General features: G+C 38.9%; 1 protein-coding gene across 1 annotated transcript in view; it reads left to right on the forward strand.

Annotated features, from left to right (window-relative positions):
- The window catches only part of tmtc2b (transmembrane O-mannosyltransferase targeting cadherins 2b), an 86,338-nt gene that overhangs the window by 30,879 nt on the left and 40,595 nt on the right, over positions 1 to 14,864 (forward strand). The window contains exon 2 of the mRNA XM_088417739.1: positions 10,838 to 11,414. Coding sequence (XP_088273865.1) covers positions 10,838 to 11,414 — 577 coding nt within the window. The remainder of the gene's footprint in view (positions 1 to 10,837; positions 11,415 to 14,864) is intronic.

A 14,864-nucleotide genomic window follows, 5' to 3' on the forward strand; every position in this document is an offset into this window, starting at 1 on the left:
CCGGCACAAAAATTAAACCATTTTTACATACATTTCTTTATATTTCTTTGTCAACTCATACAGCTTTGCCATTAGTCATATTATAAAAAAGGTGTGCACTCAGGATTTTATCAATTTGATCAATTTCCATGTATGGATTCACTGTATGATACAACTATACATATGACAATACATCTCTTGAACCTTGAATGTCTTGAATCTTGAGTTGTCCTATCCTATATCTGTGCTAAATGGATTAAATTCACTGTAGCAGTCCCATAATATAATTTACACAAGTCTGATCAAGCCTTTTGCAGTTTGTGGTACTGTAGATCTATGGATAACTAACATAAGCACAAAAAAAAACATTGATATTGGACTTTTATTCCAAAGGCACTGGCAGCACTAGACACTAGAGCATAGGTGTCGAACTCCAGTCCTCGAGGGCCGGCATCCTGCATGTTTTCCAGTTTTCTTTCCCCAACACACCTGATTCAAATGATTAGCTCATTAGCAGGCTCTGCAAGAGCTTTAAAATGATCCCAATCATTTGAATCAGGTGTTTTTGAGGGAAAAGATTTGAAAACATGTAGGATACCGGCCCTCGAGGACTCGAGTTCGACACCTGTGCACTAGAGGTAGGAGGCAGACACTTTTGAAAGTGAAAATTAAATTCCTGTTTATTCCAATTATACTTACAACCATTGTCTGAATAGCTTTAGAACATAGGCGTGAAAGCCCAGTCCTCGAGGGCCAGTTTCCTGCATATTTTCTCTGCTTCACTTTCAAATACACCTGATTTAAATCATTAGAATCATTTTCAAGCTCTTACAGAGCTTGCTGATGAGCAACTCATTCAAATCAGGTGGGATTCTGGGGAGAGAACCTTGTAAAACATGCAGGACACATGTCCTCAAGGACTGGAGTTTTGACACCTGTGCTTGAGACAATGGTTTGCTATTGAAAGTCAGAAAACCTAATACTTTATCACTTATTGATAATGGTAAACATCATCTTATTTTTCAAGTTAATTTGGCCAGAGGGCTTTGATTAAAACAAAATAACCCAAAGTGGCAATTCTTCTCTTAATCATGGCCTTTGTTATGTTTCCAATCTTTAGTTAGTAAACTACTCTAAGACTAGAGCAGTTAATTGTCAATTTGTAATCCTACAATTTAAAGGGATTGTAGAAAAATGACTTTAGATAAGATGTTCTGATTTGGCTGCTACAAGATTCAACATGCAAAAATGCAAAGTAGCTCCTAATGGGAAATGAAACCCATTTAAAACTTGAAAAGGCTGTTTGGGTTCCTTCTGGATCTCATGTTTATTCTTGCCCTGTGGGAAGACAGGTTTCAAGTGTTCTCTGTATTAACAGAAGGGTTCCAGTCAAAAGAAATAGCGTCATTTTAGGAAAAACATTCAGTAATGGTCATCTTATTAACATTCATTTCAGTCTCATCTCATATTGAAGGCAATATTTTACCAATGCTTGCCCATTGAATTTCTCTCACCGATCTGTCATCTTCCGTTGAAACATAAACACAATATTATCGTTTTGCCTTAACCTGATTTCAGTTAAAATCAGTTCAGTATAGCTCAGAGCAAGCAGGAGTTAATGAGGCAGCAATATCAACCCTCAGTGGCACATTAGTCCAGTCTGTCATAGATGGCCCCGAAGGAAGACCAAGGCTCCAACAGCAACACTCCCCACGCTCCGACACGGGCAAGCTACATGTGCCTTCAATTAAGGGCTGGAAGTGGAGCCCAACTGGGGATGTCAAAAGGAGTGAGCCAGGCTTTAGAGTGACACAAGAACACTGGCCTGTTGTGATAGTATCTAATGAGATCACTCAGAGCTGCATCCTTGAATGCTGCCATTCATTAATGTGATGCTTCTTTGTATATGCATGCGTGTCCCATTTCGCTAAATAAGCTTTCACGCTGTGTTCTGCTGGAAGCCTTGTGGTGACAAGGGACAAGCTAAAAGAGATCCGTTTTTAATGCAGTCAATGGTGGGATGTCTCAGGAATATGCTCTCCAGCAGTCCATCTTTTTGCATTGCTCAGTGTTTTTAGAGTGATCTTTATTTGTTGCCCTTATTATTATGTCTTTTCTTTTTCTAATTGCATACAGCTTTTAAGAAGTACTGTAGTCCCAAATAATACACTGCTAGAAGTCAGTTATTCTGCACCGAGACTTCAACTTTAAACGGAAGAGGATTTTTGCTGTAAAATGACAGAAGTTTCGAATGCTGAGCATATAAGATGGTGCATGCACTAAAGATGTGCTCTGTTTTCTGCTCCGCTGGCATCCTTAAAGATTCTTTGGGCACTTAAGCTCCCTTGAAATAAACATCAGTGAGAGACTGGCCTCTCTGCTGATGTGCCGTGATTTAAGCTCATCCTTCAGACCTACCTTGAGCCCCCTTATGCTAAAAGCTTTTGGAATAACGATGAAAAAAGGCTGTACCAAGCAATCCATTCACTTATTTGTAACCTCTTTGTATGGACATTCCATCCCACCCTGCGGTTCCCTCCATCTTGTGGGGGTTGCTTGTTGAACCCCTTGTTGGGTCAATCCAGAATACATTAACAACGCAGCGATAGGCAAGCAACAAAACTTTCCTTGAACACAGTGCAGTGAATGCTTCCTTACACCGACGTTCCTTGCCATGAGAAAGACAAGCATTCTAAATACGTGAGGAGGAACAAATCAAACAAACTTATTACCGTGAACCCAAAAAGGTCAGCCCAAGACAAAAAGCCCTCCTGTTGTGAGAGGGCTGATTGTTTAGTGGCACCTCTAACACAGTCTGGAATACCACCAAAGCATTAGACATGGGTCAGTCTGAGTGTGCACATAAAGGTAGAACACATTGGGAACACAAGGCCTTTTCATGTTGGGCCCCGAGGTTTATTTAATGAATCCCATTTTATTCCATTTTCTAAAAAAAGCTAATTGAGACTAAGAAATTAGATTTTGTTACCTCGGCCAAGGAGGTCATGCTTTAGGGTCATGCTTTATTGCTCATTCTCTTAGTTATCATTAGGATGGGAAGACTACTTTTTCAATTTTGAGCGGATCAAGCTCGGGTACGACATTTAGACATACTGTATGTAGGAAGAATAGAGGGGGGGGGGGGGCGGAAGGGTGGGAGGGATGGAGAGAGAAAGAGAACGAGAGAGAGCGAGAGAGTGCAAGTGCGCATGCAGGTTTATTTTGCTTTGCAAGGCCATGCTGACTGATTTATGGGTTGTAATAATCAAGAGTATATATCACCCTCCTCCGCTCTGCACAGATCACCACTATAATTGTGTCCTACATATAAAAACCTACGTAAATTGTGAAGCTTCGAAAAAAAAGTTGTATTATTTATCTGGAATAATTTAACCTTGGACGGTGATGTTTTGGTAATCTTAATCTTTATTACAGAAAAGCTGGAATAACAGTGGGAGACATGACCAGATGAAATCAACAACCTAATGTTATGAACTATGATTATTTTTTTGATTTGTTTTTAAGTGAAATGAAGCCAAGCATGAGAAGTCTCAGTTTTAATTTGATGTTTCTGTTTCAAAGAGTGCACTTGATTTAAGGCCTCTGCTGGACATCAGAGAATCAATCATGTTTTGTGTCCCAGGCAACACAGCACAATGAGATGCAATGCAGAGAAGCCAGGATTAAATCCTGCTCTGCCAGACGAGTTGGTTGCTTTTTGCTGGCTTTTACGCTAATGATCAGCATTCATGTCGTGCCTGTCCTTTATGGTACCAGTGCCTGATCGGGGATGCTCGGCAGCAGCCTCAGACTCTGTGTCTCTGTATCCTAGTGCTTTTGTGTCTACTGTGCCATGAAATGTGTGTTTGTGTGATTGTGCCAATGGTGCAAAGGCAAGAAGCCCTGATGTTATAATTCTTTTAAATTTGCACATGTACAGATCTTAACAAATTGGGCACCATTTTATAACCTCACTTGATGATCAATGTTATTTAAAAAATACACAGATTCACATCCACTCTACAGACTTAAGTAATTTGTACAAATGAATACTAAAATTATCAGATGTTCCCAAACTATTCCCAGAAAATTGGTATATACTTGTTTAAATCATTGTGGGAAAATGAAACATGGTTCTCTCTCGGAGAACCTCGACCGACACATTTACTCTTTAGGTGTATTTTAATTCAGATTCGGTGTAATTTATACCTTGGATTAAGTTAAAGTACCTCTGCTTATCTCATAACTAATGGGTGAAATGCGTTCTCTGCTTATGAACCATCCCCAAGAGAGCAGTGAGCATTTGGTGCTTGGGTATCATTTGGTGAATTAACACCCCAATTCCAACCCTTAATGCTGAGCGTCAAGCAGGGAGGCAATGGACCCAATTTTAATAGTCTTTGATATGACCTGATTGAGGATTGAACCCTTGACCTCCCACTTTTAGGGGGACGCTCTACCACTAGGGCTAGGGTTAGGGTTATATATATATATATATATATATATATATATATATATATATATATATATATATATATATATTTTTTTTTTTTTTTTTTACATGTTTTTGTTCAGTTAATATACAAAATCTATGTTTAACTGAATTAAAAAAAATACTCACTTTTAAATACAGATGAACATTAAATTTTACTATAATTATTTTATTTTATTTTTGGTTTGAGTTTGAGGGAGTGTATTTGGTGCCACTGAGCTAGCACGCAACTGGCCACTGTTTGTATCTTCACTTGCCTTCCCCCACATTTGTTCATTCATTGCTCCATGTTCTTCACATTCTTGACGTTCGACCACCGAAGTTATCAGTTACTATTTAATCAACACAGAAATGCACTTTTGAACATACGCCAAAAGTACTTTGGAACAGAACCTGTGAACATTTTTCTCCCTAGTTTAGCTTGTCTGATAATATTATAGTTCAAGTTTTGATTTCATTTAGTTTATCAACATTTGTTTTGGCTCGATCAATTCCCCAGCAAACTTTGAGTGTCTGAAATGATTGCTTCTTCTGTTTTTGGTTGAGAATCTTCCATTTTGCCATATACTAAAATGACCCTTGTGAGGATACGCGGCCATAGAAAATGTGTGAATGGAATGATAATAAATGGTTCGTTGTTTTACGTGTACACACACACAATATTGCACTGTTCCCGTTTGCGGGAAAGGATTCCAGCATGTGACATTAACAGACTTACAAATGAAGATTTAATTGGCAAATAGAAAGAGCCCATTAGCAATACTGGCCAGTTAGTGTGTGCATGGGAAGAAACATTAGACAAAAGAGCTTTCCGGAAACACACAATAACCGAGCTGCCACTCTAGGAAACTAGAAATATACTAATGTAGCCACCCCTCTTTAAAATATTAAAGATGTGTGATAACACAGGGACATTTGACAAACCTGTGATTGCTTTTCCCCAAACTCCAACCATATGCTTTTTTTACATATGAAGTATGTGTACAGTAGGCCTACGGCTTGTATTTCTCATGTCTGTGGTGGCAAACATTTTAAAGCCTTTCCACTGTTGAGAATGTGTCAACAGGGTTTCTTCTAGTCTCCCTTCTATTATGCACTTTGTTTAGCCTGAACTGCTCCAAACCATGATTAGTCGACACTAATTCCACACAATCAATTTATCTGTTATCACATGGCACTGTGGATTAGTAGTCGGCGCATCTGCTTCGCTGTCGGGAGGATCTGTTCAGCTCAGGCTCTCCTGTGTGAAGTTGCTTTGTTTTTTTTTTCTGTGCTTTTTAAGAATTATTGCCAGGGCATTCCGGGATTCCTAAAATCTCATGTCCACAAAACATTCTTGCTCAATAAAGTGAAAGAAAAAAATATCCCACAGTTGGGAGCTCAAGTGTGTAAGGTTGTTTGTCAATATGTTCCCTGCTATTCATGGGCTCACTCATAAGCGGTTGCAAAAAGTTTCACACTAATGGAGATAAATGCTATACAAATTGAATGGAAAATTAAAATATTACTACGTACACCATTAAACCCCGTTAATAACAAAACAAAACCATGCCTCCTGATTAGGCAAGTCTTCTCATGGATGTTTTTATGCTTTCAAATTGTCTAAATTGTCTTGGTATAGTCTAAAAGTGTGCTTGGGCACATCTTCATTTTTGCACATGCAAAATGAGTTCACTGTCAAATGTTAGAGGGGAAGTTTAGGCTTTTCATTTTTGGTTTCGCATGCCTGTTTTTTTACACGTTGGCTTTAATGTTAAAAATATGTTGTTTCGTGGACATTGCTGGAAGTATCAGAACTCAGGGTCGGCGCAACAATCTGGATGCTTCCCTTTGTGGGCTTCATTGTTGGTCATGTCATGTATCCAACCTCTAAAAATAATCAGCTGAGGAAATGTTTGAAACATTTTACGGTTTACCACAGCAATCTCAATTATTGTGCACTGAATTTGCATGATTTTTTTTTTTTTTTAACCGCAGAAGGTGCATGTGATAGCATAATATTTGATTTTGTGGTTTTCTTAAAATAGGTTGCTCATATGGCCTTGTGCATCTGAAAGTGCTTAAGTGTAATTTGTGCGTTCACAGTCATCCAGGCCTCAAAAGCAACTGCACTTCATGAATCCATCCTTCCATTTTCTTAACCCCTTATCCATACAGGGTCGGTTTAATACGACTAACAAACATACCACGGACATTGTTAAAATTGCTCAATGCTGTAAAATGAGCAGAATAAATAAAACATTTCAACATTTCAGTCAACGTAGAGCCTGTGTCACACATTTCTTTTGGTGACCGTCCCAAAACATACAAAACAAAACAAACAAAAAAACAGCAGATATTTGATGGGCCATGGATCCCAAAAGGAGAAAGAAAAATGTATGGAACATACAAATGTTTTAAGACAATGTTTAATACATTTGTTTGTTTTTTTTACCCCAAAATTCTTTGCATTGATTACGGGGTACTTGGCTGAAAACATGTCACAGGGGGTACATCACTGAAAAAAGGTTAAGAACCACTGTACTAGGAAATAAGCGTAGCCTCTACCTGAAAGCCAATCCCTTTCCCCGACTTGGATTTTGATTATAGAAGAGTGTGACTTTATGATCAATTCCTGGTTAGCTACCAGCTGTTTTGTGATTTGTGTTACTTTGTAAAGTGCATATTATATCCCTAAGAGAAGTTATTGCAGTTTTTGTTATGAGGTTACAACTGCTCATTTCGATATTCTACTGTTTTACTTGTGTTAGGTAAAGGTGCTTGCCAGTACGATATAGTGTAAGCATGCGAAGAGGCAATCTAAGAGGTGTGCCTCCTGCAAGTCGGCTCAGGAAGCCAAAGCTATAAACACAATTGGGTTTGGACAGACTGGCATAGGCTTTTGTCTTTGCTTTATTGCCAGAAAATGCAGTGAGGTTTTGTGGCAATGCATAATTCTTTGGCTTGTCTATTCTACGCAATGGAAAAAGACCACGTTTGACTCTAAAAAGGCTTTAGTATGTAATTGAACCATATTGCCTCTTAAGTGAGTATCTTGCAACAAAATGAAAGTTTTCCTGACGAATGGGCTGGAGAAAATACCCTGGCATATATTAGTCATAGCAGAGTAGTATACTTTTAGGTCTTCTGGTAGAAGGCTGGAGCCTATGTCAGTCCGTCCAGACAAGCTTATGTGTTGACATTCTAGATATTCCCATTATATTTCGACTGACTAATTGTATGCCTGCTTCTAAGATCTTGTGGCATATTAGTAATAACTTTGTTTTGATCCATCACTAAGTAGCTGTTGACTTTAATAGTGTATATGTGTGCTTTGATGGGTATTACACTTCCTGCTGCTTCACATCAGGCTTCTTAAAAACCTTGTGATACTGTAATGTGGCAGAAGATGTACCAGTTGCGGTCAAATTGACGGATTTTGTGAAGATCCCCTGGGTGGAGGAGGTTTGATTGGTGTGTGTGTGTGTGCGCGTGTGCGTGCGTCTGTGTGCGTGTGTGCGTGGGTGTGTGTGTGTCTCAGCATCCATGTGTACTTTCATGCATATTGGGCGTGTACTGTATAATTGTTATTTTAAAGTAAAAGGTCTACTCCCGAAATGTATTTTTCAAGATGATGAGTGAAAATGCCCAGTTGTATAGCACATACACGTGAGGGCATTAACCCTGTACAAACATCTTTTGTTCATCCACACATTTTCCTCTAAAAATATGTCTTAATTTCCATCCTGTTGTGGATGCATACAGAAGTCAGATTTTTTTTTTTTTTGTAAGGGCTGATTGGGATCGGTACCTCGAGCGCTGATTCATTTGAAATCAGACTGTTCCACATTGTGATTACCAAAGCAGATCTTTCTGAGTTTTAAGGGCCTGGGCAATGTTCTACGGTGCACTTGAACACAGCAGTGCACCACCACTAGCCTTAGGATGTTACCCACTCACACGTGCACTCTAAAAATACATTTCTGGGTTGGAAACCGGCAAGACTCGACTGAATGTGCAACTGTCCACCATTAGACCACACATCCAGTAGGGAAGTATATTGCAATCATAGTAAAGCCGCACACTTTCCAGCATGCTTTAGCAGAGTGTGCTGTGATGGACAGCATCATATGGTTCAGCGGGGGAAATGAACTGCTTCTTGCTGGCACCATAAAGTGGCTGGCAATAGATGAAAAGGAAATGCCGCCAGCCGGGGACACCTCCCTCCTAGCCACCGATGTGGAGAACATTGCCCACCGCTACCCAGCACTGGCACCAAGCAGTCTGAATCAAATGATACTGAGAGATTCGCTGTTTTACCATAATGCAATTTAGAAGAACACTTAATGATATTTATCATTTTTAGTTCCGAACTTGTATTTGTAAATTCATTCCTGTTATAAGTAATTCAAATACCTTTTTTATTTTTATTATTAATAATTACAACTTGTAAAATGTTGCATCTATTTTAAGGGGTGTTGGATGCTACCTTTTTTTTCTCTCAGAAAGATACGGTGCGAGTTGTCAACTCTTGAGTCATTCATAGCAATACAGCAAACTCCTTTAATTATATGACATGAACAGTCACACAATTCCAAATAAAGGCATGATTTCTCCCCTCAAATTCTTCATACAAAATCTAATTGTCAGGACTGATCAGTGATACAACACATAATGTGCAGAATCGATCAATTGCATCAGTGATGTCTCGTAAACATTATGACATTTCAGTCGATCACAGATCTTGCATAGAATGGCAAATATCAGCCTATCACAATAAAGCCGATCAGATTGGGGTCACATCGGTACCTCCTGATAAGGCCAAGTATTTGTTTCATTCCAAAACTCTGTATCGGTACGCACCCATTCCTATTTAATTTTACTCCAACCTCTTTGTCTCATTTATTTAAAATTCTTATATATATATATATATATATATATATATATATATATATATATATATATATATATATATATATATATATATATATATATATATATATATTCATGGTGTTGATTTACAGTATTACTGTCACTGTTTATATTTTGAAAAATTAATTATAAATGTACATTATATATATATATATATATATATATATATATATATATATATATATATATATATATATATATATATATATATATATATATATTTATTATTATTAATAACTGTTGTACTATTGAGTACCGGTATCAATTCCCAGGTACCGTGAATGTGAACCTAACTGGTTCAGATGGAAAAAGTACACATCCTGTTGCATTGTTTTCCTCCATTAGTCGATTTTGCATTCAGCTGTTTTCAAGCTAATTGACTGTGTTAATTGTGTGGGTCTCTGGTGCACATTACAAGCCTGATCAGGTGCTCTTGGCTCGTTCCCACATGCCACGTCCCCTTGGTTTCATCTATTTTTAACACCTCTTTCCTTTGAGGAGGCTCATGCTGATGTCTGAAATCATCTGAGCTGCCATGTTTCACTGAAGCAGAGGTCATATGTCAGACTCTGTACTTTTTGCTAAGGAAGATGGAATAAACATGGATGGACTCCTGCTGGGAGAAATGTCTGGTCCCTGACACTAACCCCTGCTGACTGCTGCCCCCCAGCCACACCCCACCTCCCCAACAACAGCCCACTGACACTCACACAGCATGTGGCTGATGTACCAGTGTTCATTCAGGTCAAAGAAGTACATCCCTAACACAAGAAAAGTCAAAGTAGCTCCCCATTTAGCATCCTTGCCTGCCGAGAGAAGCTCTAAATACACGTTTGGCTTTTGCCTTTTGTGTTGCATTGCCGGCCCTTCAACTGTGTATATCATTCCATAATGCCACCATTGCAGCTTTTTAAACATGTAATCCTCAGCATTTGGCAGGAAAATAACTGTTGACCATCACCACATGATCTTCTCTATAAACTAATTCCCACCATTGTGGCATTCCCCTACTGTTTGCCTGTATTTGTTTGTGGTCATGGGTGTGGCACTCTTGCCAAATCCCAAAGTGCACAACTGTAAGTGCTGTGGCTGCAGTGGCAAAGCTGTCTAGAATTTGAGGCGCAACCTTGGTGAGTTTCTGTTTGTGAAAGCTTCCTGACTCACTCCCTCAGCTGTTAGAACAAAATACAATTCTTTTGATTGTCTTTAGTCTGCAGAACATCATCGGACAAATGGATTTAACGCAGTTTGTGGGAATATACTGTAAATTGAACATGTCAGGCCAGTAAATTTGCCTCGCAATGAAGCATTTTGATTGTAATTGAAATGACATAAATGTCAAGGTTCAGCGCTGAATATATTGTAAATGTAATGCACCCGTCTGCGGTGTATACCACATCATTTATTTTACCTCATAGTTGATTCTAACCCTTTTTTCTCTTTTTTTCTCCATAGTCGAGCAATCAAGACTAATCAGGACCTGCTTCCAGAAACACCATGGACAAACATCTTTTATGATGACTTCTGGGGCACCCTGCTCACACACAGTGGAAGCCATAAGTCTTACCGCCCCCTCTGCACCCTCTCCTTCCGCCTCAATCATGCTGCTGGTGGGCTGGATCCTTGGGGCTACCACCTCGTGAATGTAGCCCTACACGGAGCGGTGACCGGCCTTTTTACACGACTGGTACACCTGCTGCTTGGAGGAGGGTTATGGAGCCTCCTGGCCGGCCTGCTCTTTGCTTCTCACCCCATCCACACCGAGGCGGTGGCAGGTGTCGTGGGCCGAGCCGATGAGGGGGCTGCCTTGTTCTTTCTGCTGTCCCTGTTGTGCTACATTCGTTTCTGTAAGCTGCGGGGCAACGGTGGACCACTGCGGCTTGTGGCTTGGTTCCTTGGCAGTCTGGGCTGTGCTGCATGCAGCATGCTGTGGAAGGAGCTGGGAGTCACCGTGTTGGCCTTATCAGCGCTATATGACATCTGCGTCTTGCACAGGCTCAAACTGCGACAAGTTGTCATGCTTCTGTATAAGGTAAACATGCTTTCTTTGTAACTCTGCCAACAATGCCTAACAGAATTTGTACAAATGTATTTTTGATTCATCATATTGCTCTGTCTTATAATACAGAATAATACACAAGCGGCAATTTGACTATCCATCGTTTAATCTGATAGCATGACGTAAGGACTTGTTATACCGAAGACCCTTCTTTTCTGATACCATTTCATTTGGCTCGTTACCTCTAAAGACTTACGATCAAACTAATATTTTGTATTCATGGTGACAGGCTGGTCAATTACTACTCTGGCTCCAATGTGTCTGACTCTGCTTAGCCATGTTTTTTTTTTTTTTTTCGCCCCCTTGGGACATGAATCACAAATTAATTTGTTATCAGTTTAAAGGCATACTGTCTTTTCTCTGATTATTCGATGACTGTGAAGCTGAATTGTGAGGGTTGTCAAGCCGATGAATGGTAAATTTAACTTTAAAAAAATCACCAACGACACTTTTGATAGACAGAGTGATATGCATTCTTTGTAACAAGGACCTTGAGTTGCTTCTATGGCAAGAAGCAACTCAAGTTTGACCTACCACATAAATGCAAAGCAACCAAATGTGACTGCACCCACAGATTTCTAAAGCAACAAAGACTCTAATGTAATGAGCCATAGCAAAGCTCTTTGCTAAATTAAGCTGGCATTTAAATGAGATTGAGACGGACAGAATGGACAATGTTTAATTTAATACATATATTTTTTAAATTATTATTTTGACTAAAGAAAACAGCAACATTCGGCTTTATAGTTGAAAATAAAGGTTCTTGCCAGCACTTGGGACTAATGTCAAACACAGCAGAAGGTAAATAGTTACAAGTCCGTATGTTTAGGTCTGTTAAAGAAAATGATTGACAGAGGCCACTGTTTTGTTGTTGTATTTCAGCCACAATTGCACAATATATCTGAATTGAAATAAAGAAAGGTTTTGTTTTGGGTTTTTCTTGTTTTTTTTTGTTTGTTTTTTTTTTTACAAAATTTTAGGTGAGGTTAATTAGATCCACTATCTTCATTAATTAGACCCTCATTTTTAAAAATCTCTAAACACTACTAGTTTTTACTTCAAATGAAATCATATTCAACTAAAAACTCCAGTGATTCTCTATGATGATTGGCAAGTAAAAAAATAGGCATTGTTGATGTATTTTGAAGGACCCCACAAGCACATCACTATTATCCCTGCAGCACATCAGAATTTCTTTTTCTCTTATTTTTCTGATCTTTCAGAACAGCTATCCTTTGTCACGCTCGGTAACCAAATATATTGAGACGTTCATGAAACGGTACAAAGGTGTTCTTGAGGAGCCAATACACAGTAAATGTGTGTATTTAACATACACAAGCAGAGAGCACATTTACGGTATGTAATGCACCAAGCAGAGTTCACCATTGGGGAAATATTTTAGCTGGAAAACAATCAAGTTTTTCTTCCTGTGCTGTGGAAACAGAGATGCTCCCTGCTGACATGTCATGACTGAAGTGCTATCTAACTTTGTGTGTCTTCAGGAGAATATTCTCCTTTCACAGCACATAGACCAAAAATGTACATTTTTGTCAATCATCCTTGAAAATAAGATGCCTGCAGTTTAATTTCTGGAGTGGTTCAGCCCCACCCCTTTTTTTTTTATTATTTTTTCTAATTTTGCCATTGTTGTTCAATCATTTGACAATGTCCCCAGAGCCAGATTGATCTAAATGCACCATGCTGTCTTACTGCACTGATATTGACTTTTTAGTTTGACTAAAAGGTTGAGCTGCAGTTGGGGGCCACTTAATGCAATGCCACATGGTATGTTTACAACCACAAGAGAGATTGTGAGACAATGTGTCGCTATGACTGTTTTCACCTTGGGTTTGCGTGTCATCGTGTCTGAAGCTGGTACTGGCTCACTAGCAACTTGAAAAAAAAAAGATAAATGATGTTTTGTGTAATTTTATAGAGGAAAAGTGGGGTTACAGCTCACAGTGGGTAGCGTTGTTTTGAGATAAAAAAGGAACTGTGTGGCTTGCTGATACTTTGTGCCACAACTGTTTTTCATTGTGTTTTGAGGAAAGAACTATAAATCTAACGTGAGAGTTGGGATTTCTTAAAGTTTTGCTTTGAATTGACATTTGTCATTATGAAAACGTATTATTTCACTACGTTACAAACTATAAAAAGAAGCCTAAACCGAGAGCTCTCATCATCTTTAAAGTGGCCTTTCTGTTTATCTCTCCCATGTAGGCCACAAATGTCCCGAAGCAAATGTATCAATGAGAAAAGTGCATTGTAACATTTATGACCTGTACTAACATTCACTGCAGCCCACTTTTTGCCTCCCGAGTGGTTTAAAGCTTCTTTTTTTTTTTTTCGAGCCAGACTGCAGCTCCTGGCTGGATGTGTGACTGACAGACCGCAGTGATTTGGCACTGTCTTTTATTACTCTGCTCCTCACTTAGCTGAAATAGTTTGACATTTAACTCTGCAAATGGTAGAAGGGGTCAGCTTATCTGATTGTGTCCCGATCAATTACAGTAGTGCTTTACGAGGACTGTATGAAAAGTTTTAAGCATCATGTACAAGAAGCATTGATGTTCGGCTCACACAAAAGAGTTTTTCGACCTTGGGATCAAAAAGCTTCGACACCGTTGGAACTACTGTTTAGGTCTTGACATCACTACTACTCACTTTTTTTCCCCATTTAAAGAATCCCTTGCCTATTCTGCACTCTCGGCACCAACCCCAACGACCCTAAAGAAAATGGATGGATGGATGGATGGATGGTTGGAAAGCATTTTTTTTCCCATTTGTTTCGAAAGGCTAGTAAAGTTTAGGTAATGTCCATCCCAACCGTAAAGTAAGATCTACTATCTCATCCCAGCTCGTTTGATAAGGTGCAACTTAATTGTTATTAATAGCTTGTAATTTGTTCTTATCTCATAATTCATTACAAGCAGTCGTTGTCTGTGTAAGGCTTCGGCCTACATTGGTTTTCTCTGCCCTGCATGTGCTATCTCTCGATGTGTCATTAAACCAAGCTGATGTGCTTGTGCGCTTGATTAAAGCCAAGCCATGTGCTGAGTTGCTTGCAGGCAAATACTTTATAGCATCTGAGTCCACTGTAGTCAATGCTCGTCCACAATTTATGTGGAAAAACATGCATTTAGTCAACTATTTCCAGTCAACCAAAATGCGTTTCAAATTGTGAGAGGTTATACTTTAGACTGAAGCTTTATAATGTTCTAACCTTTGCAAGTTAAAATCTATTCAGTTAGCTGAGACGGATGAATGGTTATAACATTCAAGTTAGCCTTAATAAATGCTGTAATGATGGGTAAAGCAAGGCTTAGGAGGGAATACATATGTCTACTCTAAGTAAATATTTAAGAGTTTTAGTCTTTTTATTTCCTGATATGGCGTTGCTTCATATTCAATATGAGATGGATT

This window comes from Hippichthys cyanospilos, chromosome 6 (assembly GCF_059441005.1).
Source record: "Hippichthys cyanospilos isolate Australia breed blue-spotted pipefish chromosome 6, RoL_Hcya_1.0, whole genome shotgun sequence".
NCBI lineage: Eukaryota > Metazoa > Chordata > Actinopteri > Syngnathiformes > Syngnathidae > Hippichthys > Hippichthys cyanospilos.